This window comes from Phocoena phocoena, chromosome 14 (assembly GCF_963924675.1).
Source record: "Phocoena phocoena chromosome 14, mPhoPho1.1, whole genome shotgun sequence".
NCBI classification, from domain to species: domain Eukaryota; kingdom Metazoa; phylum Chordata; class Mammalia; order Artiodactyla; family Phocoenidae; genus Phocoena; species Phocoena phocoena.
Window position 1 is genome coordinate 58,945,569 of NC_089232.1, and position 10,992 is coordinate 58,956,560.

The 10,992-nt window shown below is 39.3% G+C and overlaps 1 protein-coding gene across 2 annotated transcripts in view; it reads right to left on the reverse strand.

Moving 5' to 3' along the window:
* The window catches only part of ARHGEF33 (Rho guanine nucleotide exchange factor 33), a 46,371-nt gene extending 38,626 nt beyond the window's left edge, over positions 1–7,745 (reverse strand). For both annotated transcript variants that reach the window (XM_065891539.1, XM_065891540.1), the window contains exons 1-2: positions 7,721–7,745; positions 6,045–6,094 (exon numbers count right to left, since the gene is read on the reverse strand). In XM_065891539.1, the coding sequence (XP_065747611.1) occupies positions 6,045–6,094; positions 7,721–7,745 (75 nt within the window). The remainder of the gene's footprint in view (positions 1–6,044; positions 6,095–7,720) is intronic.
* Positions 7,746–10,992: the final 3,247 nt, after the last annotated feature.

Below are 10,992 nucleotides of genomic sequence, written 5' to 3' on the forward strand. Positions count from 1 at the left end.
CTGCTTTATAAACAGCTTCACAACCACTGATCAGCCAGGGAGCGGATGCCGTAGGGAATACAATCACACACCTGAGACAACAAGTCATTTTTAAGGTGCTTGGGGCTCTTAAAATCTTTAGCTGCTACAGACTGGTTTTCTGGTACCAACTTGCCATTCATTTGTGAATAAAAAAATACTCTGAAGACATGGACTTGTCTTTTTTCTGCTCTCTCTGCAGCTTTCTTATTTGACAGCCCGCAGCCCACCCCCAGGATTAGAAATGGGTGTCTACCTTGTTCTCCAGCGAGTTGAACACGTTCCTCATCTCGTTGATTTTTTCATGAAGCTGCTCTAGAGAGGTTATGATCCCTCCATCCTGCCGCTGGAGGCGGGCTCCCACTGGAGGCAGGTGCAGGGAAGACTTGTACTTCGAAGCCTACGGTCCACAGAGGGCATCTTAGGCTCAAATAAATAGGGGAGGGGAGTCCGAATTCTTCCTATTTCATGCTCTTAATTTCTGTCTCTCAATTTCTTTTACTTTCTTGGCTTCTTAACTCTTCTCAAGATGAATTTTAGTCAATGTCTTCCCATTTTTTTTTCCACCAAAGATCCCTCAAACTAAATTTTCATGAATTATGTAAGTTGTTCCAACTTGTTTTTTACACAGACTTCTCTCTCCTTCCTTTCTGTCCCATTATTAAGGTCAGAAGGCTGCTATGAAGCAAATTCAGGGACTGGGCCTGTGCCTTGAGAACTCTGCAAAGTCATAAATGTCAAGATTTGAGAAATCTCCACAAGATATGCCAAATTCCTGCAACACCTGTCTAAAGGCTCTACAGGAGCAAAAGCCCAGGTATTTTGAAGTAGCACATGATGGCAAGGATGGCAAGGTAACTGCTTTGGCTTCCCCCTAAACTGCGGCTGCTACAGAAGGAAGAGGTTCTTTCTGCCAGCTGCCACTTCCTAATTGTAGGCCTCTGTTAATCCAATGCAACAAACTAATCCATTGCAATTAACTTGCAACAAATTAATCCATTGCAGTGATTTAAAACACAAAGTAGGTGAGTCATTTGGTCAGTCAAGAGTAAATTTCCCAAATCTACTCGTCGACACTCCCTGCAGAGGTTGATCCTTAAAGTCATTCTCACAGGGCACTATTGAGGCGGCTGTGAAGCCCATTGGGCTGGAAATTTATCTTATCCATCCTTGGATGCACCACAGGTCTAGCGGAGTTAACCTCTCTGGAGTTAGGAGGACATTCCTCAATGCTAAAAAGAGACTGAGGCTCAAACAGGGCTTACAAATCCTAGAAAATGTTCAGTGGCAGTTTTGATGATGAAACCTATTACTGCAGGACTGGTTCCCATAGTTTTTCAGTTAGAGTTTCTTTGGGTATATAACTCATTTTCTTAAATTATTTTCATTACAGAGAAAAATAAAGAAGAAAAAAGAGAGTCACCCCAAATCTCATTAATATAACCATTAACATTTTGGCATATTTCCTTGTAATTTGTGCTGTGAATATAAATGGAGATATTTATATTGTTGAAATCACACTAAAGATATATTTTGATTCTGCCCTCCCCTTTTTTTTCTTTTGGCTAACATTCTTATAAGCCCTTTCCCTTAGCCTTCAAATTTTTATCTAAGTAGGTGTTTTTAATGGCTATATAATATTCCATCCTACAGATGCGCCAGAGTTTACCTACCCATTCACCCTTGTTGGAAATTTTTGTTGTTTGTAATTTTTTTTTTTTTTTTGCGGTACGTGGTCCTCTCACTGTTGTGGCCTCTCCCGTTGCGGAGCACAGGCTCCGGTTGCGCAGGCTTAGCGGCCATGGCTCACAGGCCCAGCCGCTCCGCGGCATGTGGGGTCTTCCCAGACCGGGGCACGAACCCATGCCCCCTGCATCGGCAGGCGGACTCTCAACCACTGCGCCACCAGGGAAGCCCTGTTTGTAATTTTTCAATATAAAATAATGCATTGGAATAGAATGCTTTTTATTTTTTTAATTATTTTTTTAATTTTTAATTTTTAACTTATTTATTTTTTTTGCGGTACGTGGGCCTCTCACTGTTGTGGCCTCTCCTGTTGCGGAGCACAGGCTCCGGACGCACAGGCTCAGCAGCCATGGCTCATGGGCCCAGCCACTCCGCGGCATGTGGGATCTTCCCGGACCAGGGCACGAACCCATGTCCCTTGCATCGGCAGGCGGACTCTCAACCACTGAGCCACCAGGGAAGCCCCTAGAATGCTTTTTATTTAAAGATTTGTATGTATTTCAGGTTATTTCCTTAGGATAAATTCCTAAATATGAAATTACTGTGAGTCAAAGGATGTTAGGTTGTATTGACCCAAAGGGCAATCTACTGTATTAGAAGGAGACAACATATTTAATTAATTAATAATTATACAAAATCTATTTGACCAGAGGGTTTGAAAAGTTATAACAATATGGTTGTATATTCTTAGAAACATGCTGTATGATGTGCAATGTCCTAAATTAGCGTATTCGGAGAAACATGTCTCAGACAAGATGTATGAAACATAGGTAGTATAATTGGTGGAAGCTGAAGAGTCTACACTGCTAAGGCTACAAGCGAGGCAAAAACACAGCTGGAGTTCAAATCATTAGTGTGAGAGTTGAGCTAGAAGAAAATAGTGCAGTTGCCACATCTGTTGCCTTAATTGGGGACACCCGACGCCCACTTCTTATGTTAATGGAATCATAATTTTAGAATACATATTCAAAATGAAGTAATCAAGGCTGAAGCAAGACAGTGTGACTCTGGAGAAGATATTGGGGTGGACTTTGAGAGGGCCATGTGCAGTGGACCAAGGACAGGAAGGAAAGGGGACAGACTTGCATTCAAATAAAAGGAAGTATACTAAGCTAAGGAGCAGTCAGCGTGTCCCCACTGATTCACCTGGTCCACAGTAATTCTACCTGGAATGAACTGGGAGATGGTAGTACTCATTCTCCTGTTCCCTTCTGTGACCCGATTTAGGTCATGGTACCTTACTGTTACCAAGGAGGTCACGTCCGTTGAACGAACAGGGAACCAATTTGGGGTACAAACATTTTAACACTTTTTCTGCATTTTAACTATTAATTTTCATAAAAGGTTCCACCAATTTACACACACACTCATCAGATATAAATACTATTAATTACTGTATTTTTTAATTTGCTAATTAGGTAGTCAAAAACTAATACTCCTTGTTTTAATCATTGTTTCTTTGAGCTTCAACCTTTTCTTCCATGTATTAGCCATCTGTAATCTTACTTTGGGAAATTACGTTCTTTGCCCGTATTCTACCGGGGTTTCAGAAGTTTCCTTTTTATTAATTCTATGAACTATTTATACATCATTAAACCTCTGTAATATTTTGGTAGGAATTTTTCCAATTTTGTTATTTGTCTCTGAATTTGTTGAAAATATTTTTACATTGGGAACATTTTTAATTGTGATGTGATGAACGCTCTAACCTTTCCCTTGTGATTTCGTCCAGTGCTTTTTTACTTAAAAAGACATTTCACATCCAGAGACAAAATAAATATTCACTAATTCTAAACTTTTATGGTTTTTAAAAATATTTAATCCTTTCATCCACTTTTGAGTTTATTTTGATTAGAGTATGAATTGAGAATCACTTCTTTCTTTTGCAAAGAACCAGACAATTTTCCAAATACCATTTGGCACCAGCCTACATGACTGCATCAGACCTCTTGGCTCAAAGCGATATATACACCTCACGATATTCATTCATTCATTCAACTAATATTTATTGAATATGTGTTGTGTTCCAGGCACTATACTTTATTCTGAGAGTTCCACAGAGAGCAAAATGTACTAATCCCTGCCCTTGGAGCTTACATTCTAGAGAAGGAGACAGACAGTTAAAAAATAAATAAGCAAGTTAATATTTACTATAATGTCAGGTAGGGGTGGGGGAGTCTATTGAGAAAATAAAATAAGGAGATAGAAAATGACTGAAACGTCGTATGTTGCTTCAACTTTCGATGTCACAGGTTTTTTTTTTTTTTTTAATATTTATTTATTTTGGCTGCGCCGGGTCTTAGTTGCGGCATGCTGACTTCTTCGTTGCAGCATGCATGTGGGATCTAGTTCCCTGATCAGGGATCGAACCCAGGCCTCCCACATTGGGAGCGCAGTCTTACCCACTGGGCCACCAGGAATTCCCGACACTTCAACTTTCATATTTTGCTCTCCCTTTTTAGTATAGATTGTATCTATTATAGTTAATTTCTCCCTGCATCCCTCCTTCCTCTTCCTCTTCTTCTTTCTTTACTTCTCCACCTTCATCTTCTTTTGGTTAAATGTTGCTTGGAGTAAACAGACTGGGGCTTAGGAGACATTCTTTTAAAACAAGGATGGGGTTGTAATCACAGCATCACAGAGGTCATATAGGCCAACTTCACTTCTACTGCTTCACTTGTTCCTCTGTGAACAGATGTACTTGGATTTGTGATGCAATAAGAGAATGAGGCCACCCCCACTGCAGCTATATTTAGCCAACATTCAGGGAGTGACCTACATTAAATCTATAATAGACTTTAAATCATACCTGAGTTTAAAGAGATAGTCACACTCATTCAAATGCCATACAAAGGTCAGATGTTAACAGAGGGGAGGTGGGCGGGGAAGGCTTTTGGAGGTCTTGGACAAGTAAAGCATCAAATCAGCACTGAGTGAAGACTCACTCTGGTTTCCAGACCTTTGTTCAGGCTAGTCCCTCTGCCTGAAATACCCTCCCACATATCCACTTACCAATGATCAACTCGTCCTTAAATGCCTGCTCCAAATCCTTCAGTCAATATTAATTCATCCCTTGTCCATATTCCATAGAATTTTATCAATACCTCTGTTATAATTCTTCCAACAGCCTACCTTGTATGAGCTATTTATTGTATGGACACTTAAAAATCAATGAGAATGTCTGTTTCATCTCCCGTTAGGCCAAGCAGAAGACTTTGCACATAGTAACTGCTCAATAAATATGCATTAAATTGAAATGAAGCTGTTTCCTTTGCCCCTTCTCATTGCTGGTCTGGTTCTAGGAGCAACATGTTAAAATGTTTTCATAATCTTGTGCTGGCTTGCCCTAGTTGGGTCCACAGCAATGATCTCTTGCATGATATTTTTGGGAACTAGTTGTTAGTTTCACTTTACTGTTACTTAAACTCAACAAATCTAAATTACATTTCCCCCAAGCTACCTGCTCCTCTGGATTCCTGTATCTCTATTTGGGAGACCACTCTTTTTCCTAGTTACCAGGGCTTAAAACCTTAGAGCCAACTTTGAAATCACCTTTTCTCCCAACCCCCATCAAGCCCTGTCAATTCTTTCTTCCTTCTCATGTATTCCAGATAACAATGTCTTAAGTCTAGAGAGGAGCATGGGTTTCCCTAACCCAAGCTACTTTTACATTACAAATTATGTCAGAATAATCTCTATGATTTTTAAGGACAGAAATTTACTTTAAATCACATGCGGAAGATAGAAGCCAAAGAAATGCTATGTAGAGAGCCAACAGCCCAATGTGACCCTTGTTGCAAACATATTACATAAAATTTTGCAGAACATTTATCTCCCTTGTAAATCAAATTATTCCCATTGTTTAAAAAGAGATTAAAATTTTTTCTATTATCGTATTTGAACACTTGCAATATTAACCCCCTTTTATTTTCAGTTCTCCCTGCTAAAATAAGAAACTAAGAAAAATAGATCTCTCACTCCTGACTGAAATGTTATCACACAGTGTAATGGCCAGGTTGATGGAGGCAACAGGAAGAAAAGCAGCATTGATGTGGGAGTGGTGGTGCTGTAATTTATAAACTGGATAGGTTGTCCTTCAGTCATCAGTTTTCTCAAAAGTACAATGTGAATGGTACTCTCGTCCCTGCCTATCCCACAACCTTAAGTGAACAAATACAATGATATATGTAGAAGCTTTTATGAGTGCTAAAAAAATTTATACGTAAAGGACAGTCATCACTGTGACACATAGGAGAGCTCAAAACAATCTGTGTCTTTACCTGGTAAATCTGTGTGGAAGGATTATTCATCGGCTTATGTTCATTCTCTCCTGTAGGGAGAAAGAGCTTTGTTTAATCAACACAATTCATTCTGTCCCTATTCTCTTCAGACACATGCAGGGAATAAGGGGACTTATAGGATCCTAAATCCGTGCCTGCATGACAGGAAGCCAATGATTCAACCAGAACAGAAGATAAATTGGTGTAGGTGATTTTATATTACATCCTAATGACCAAACCATATCTACCTGATGTAACTCTTATAGTAGAAAACCATGCTCTACCGTGGTGGGGAAGTTTCTCAATCAAACTGAATGACGAGTAATCATTAAATAGTCAGGAGGGAATGCCCATGAAGGGTCTTTCTCTTATTTTGGGGGCTGACTGAGGTTTACTTGAGGGGAAGTCAGGAAGGCATCTATTCAGTCCACAGTCAGGAAGGCATCTATTCAGTTGTCACTTTATTGTTCTCAGGAGGCCTCTATAAAATATCCCTTACTTCTCCTGCCTCTGATCCTTGCTAAACTTCTGAACTTTGCCCTTCTGTCACTGCCCAGATCAGCTAAGGGAACCTTGCCATCCTCCTGGACAAGAGGGTTGATAGAAGGGAATCGTCAATGCAAAGGATCTGGGAATGATGCAGGCAGAAAGAAAACAATACTGTCAACACCAGAGACTGTGAAACACAGGTCAAACACAAAGGAAGTAGTAGGTTATAAATACCATTTATACCTAGGGAGGAAAAAAGGTTGGCCTAGAATGTACCTTTTGGAATCACATTGGTTGGCTCTGAAGATGAGGCAATCCGTGTAAAACATGCAGCCCACATGAAGCCCTTTACTCATCCACTTAGCTACATCTCCTTTGTATGAATTGTATGAATCGAATCACATTGTATGAATCAAGCAGTTTATAGATGAAACCCCTGGTTGCAAATATTTGGTTGTATGAATGTGTATATTGTTCTCCTAAGACATGCGGGTATAGGGAACCCTTCCTTAGAGGAACCAGCCTTGGTATGTTAAGTTCATAAATAATACGTAACCTCAGCCCAGAATTTATACACACTGAGGTCTGTCCCTATAAAATCCAGATGGTTTGAGATTACCAAAATTCCCCACACAAGCTTGAGTAAAGATTACTTAGCCCATTTTATGCTATGTCCCAACAGCCTGGTATAATGTCAAGAACCAGAACTTGGGAACAGAGACCAGGCTCCCAAATCAAACGTTGATAGGTTGTGGTTTGTAGCCTGACTTCTCTATGACTGTTTCTTCACCTGTCTATTGGAGATGATAATAGAACCTACTTTTATATGGTTGATTCTATATGGTAAAGATTAAAAGAGAAAGCCCTATGTTTCTAGGCCAGCCTAGGAGGTGTTGGATGTCTGTTAGTTGAATATGTATCTCGGCCTTATTCAGCAGGTCGTTCTGAGGCAGTCCTAAAGTTATTGCTAAGAAAAGTAACATAACTACTCAAATTGTATGTATACATGTCGCATTTCCTGTTTCCCCAGCACCAAGTCTATGCTCTTCGTGGTCATTCTACTATGATAAGGAAATGAGAATAGTCAGGTTAACATATTATCATGTTTTGAGACAAGGGCAAGACAAGCCCACAACCTACATTTCTTAAATCCTGAACCTTAAAGCAAGACATAGGAGAAATCTAACCTTGCTTTGTTTTGGTTTTTTCCATGGTGCCTGTTACTTCTCTCCTCCAGCTTATTCTTCAACATTGCATCTTCATTGTCCCTGGATCAGGCCATCCCCTCTTCCCCGGACCTGTCAGTTGAAATCAAGAGTAAGGGAACAGGTGAAGTGACTGGATTTACTTTATGTGTTAACTTTAAAAAACTGAAATGAACACAGCTATTAGAAGCAACGGGCGTTGTGCGCAATTTCAGAAGAGTGAAAATATTGTTGAGTAAATATTTAGCTTAAAACCCAAAGGTAGGGCTTCCCTGGTGGTGCAGTGGTTAAGAATCCACCTGCCCATGCAGGGGACATGGGCTCGAGCCCTGGTCTGGGAAGATCCCACATACCGCAGAGCAACTAAGCCCATGCGCCACAACTACTAAGCCTGTGCTCTAGAGCCCACGAGCCACAACACCCACGTGCCACAACTACTAGAGCCTATGCTCCGCAACAAGAGAAGCCCCCACAATGAGAAGCCTGAGCGTAGCAGCGAAGACCCAACGCAGCCAAAAATAAACAAACAAAGCAAATAAATAAATAAATTTATATTTAAAAAACTCAAAGGTAAATATCTTGTCAACAAGTATGAAATTCATTACTTAAAATTATGGTAGTTTTTAAGATACTATTTTGGGGATCAAATAAATTAATTTAAACCCATTGATTTTATTAGCAGGGTATAGTTTAAGGAAATTAACTTGAGCAGGCATAAAGGCTAATATATCTGTTTCTATTTAATTAAATAGTAAGTTCCTTGATGGCCTTATCCCCACTTTCTGCATCTGGTAGACTTTTTTACACCAGGAGATGCTTGTCAAATGTAGCCTGGCTGCTGTGACCATTAGACATGAAACGGCCGGTTCAGAATGAAATCTAACAAGCAAAAATAGTGTTGTGGACATTGGCCCTCTTTTTATCCATCTAGAATTTCCAATGATTGGGGAATTCCCCAACCTTATGAGGCTTGATCGGAGGCCTCCTATTATATAGAGGCTGAAAGTGCCAGGTTCTCCTAGCCTCCCTTGCAGCTAAGGTATGATGGGCACACGGTACCACTTTGATACACCCACCCCAACTGGCCGTTGCAGAAGAATTTCCTAAGGCAGATATACTTGATATACTTTCTACTTTCTTAGAAATAGAAAGAATTCTTAAGACAGCAGCAGCAGCAGCAGCAGCAAGGAGGGTGGTGGTGACCATGATCTGGTACAGACAGTTTAGGTAACTCAAGCTGCTGCTGTTCTTGGTCCTTTCCTCACCAGAACAGCTGTACTACATGATTTGGGGCACTGCTGTTGGCCGCATATCCCAAACTTGGTTCTCCAGTCTCCTAGCGATTCTATGAGCTGCCCATATCCTTTCAACAAATTCCTTTGCTGCATAAATTAGCCAGAGCTATTTTTTACTGCTTTGCGACTAAGAAAACTAATTGAAACAATAAAAATATATTAACACTATCCAAGATTGAGAAGACACAAGTTAAGACTTTGCTCATTGCTCTAGAAAAGACAAATCTAATCCACAGTGATGAAATGCAGATCAGTAGTTGCCTAGAGCAAGAGGTGGGAGTTTAACTGGGAAAAGGCACAGTGAACTTTTTAGAGTGATAAAAATATTCTGTTGCTTAATTGTGGTAGTGGTTATACAGATGCATAAATTTGTCAAAACTCATCAAAATGTATATTTTGACTGGGTGCATTTTATCCTGTATAATTTTTACCTCAAAGTAGAATTGGTGTTTCATTCATATATTGAGGTCTGTGAAGCAAAATGATAAATTGACAGTCTGGAAGGTTCACATGGATGAAAACCTGGTCAATAGCTACACAGTTATAAATGAGGGATCTAAAGGAAGGCCCAAAGTGAAGGCCATATGCCATTTGGAATCTTGTACATTTTTCATGTGAGCATGGAAGTTATGTCAAGGTAAGGCATCTTCCCTAGCTATCTGAATCTCTTTCATAGCTTATATAAACATTACTAAGATGAAATGTTTCTGCTCCTTAGCAATTGATTTGATATTTAATGAATTCCATGATGAATATAATTAAATCACAGAATGTTAGAGCCAAAAAGGCACTGAGAAAACTATTTGATCCATCTTCTTCATTTATAGGAGAAGCAACTGAGGCCTGGAGAGGAGAAGAGAAGTGACCTGCTCAAAGCCACACAGCTTTGAAAATAATTGTTAGAAGTGATTTCTGTTACTATTTGGGGGAAAAAATCTTGAAATATGTGAAGCCATATTTTAATGGGATTTTATGGATAATTAATTCCAGCAGATTTATTGATCTAATCTACAACTAATTAAAAACAAACCCCAAAACCTCCATCTATCTGAGATAAAATGTAAATTTTTGCATTTTCAGAGGTAAGACATCATCAAGCTCACAAATGTACAAATAGTTGCTGATTTCAAGAAGTAATCAAAGGTATGTGGTTACTAGAAAATAAATTTTATTTTATTTATTTAATTACGAAAGCAACCAAACCACATTGTAAAAAATTTTTAAAATAAAGAGGGACAAAACCAACTATAATGCCTCTACTTAATGACCACAGTCATTTGATTGTATTGCCAGTCAATCATTTTGCTCTTGAATGTTTTACCTGATTGTTAATGGAGCCTACCTATAATTTTTTATCTACTTTTCCACCTACAGTATAACATAAGCATGTTACTTTCTTTTACAAATTGGACCATTATTATTCATGTTGTTTTTATTGTGGTCATTTGGGTAGAGGGCACGAGTGTTCCTCCTTAGTCCCAGTCAGTGTTAACAATCTGCTGGAATTCTTCCATCCCTTTCTCCAACCTCATAGAACCACATTCAAACATATATACAGAATATACATATATGGGGTGGAGCTGTCATTGTAGTTCATACTGTACCTCTCTGCATCATCTCTCTCACTTAATACATCGTAGCAATCTTTCCAAGTTAGTTGGTATAGATCTAAAAATCACTTTTAATGGCTGCATAATATCCATGGTAGGAATGACCTGTGTTAATCATTCCTGTATGGATGGGCATTCCCCTTATTTCCATTATTTTGTCACTGAAACAATGCTGCGACAAACATCTTGGTACATAGAGGCATACATATTGGTGCTTTTATGTATGTAGGGGTTTAATAGATATGACTAGGTTGCTTTCCAAAAAGACTATCTTCTCATTTCCTCCAAGAATACTGCATGAGTACCTTTTCTCCTGCATCCCAGCCAATAGTGGATGTTAATGCTTTTT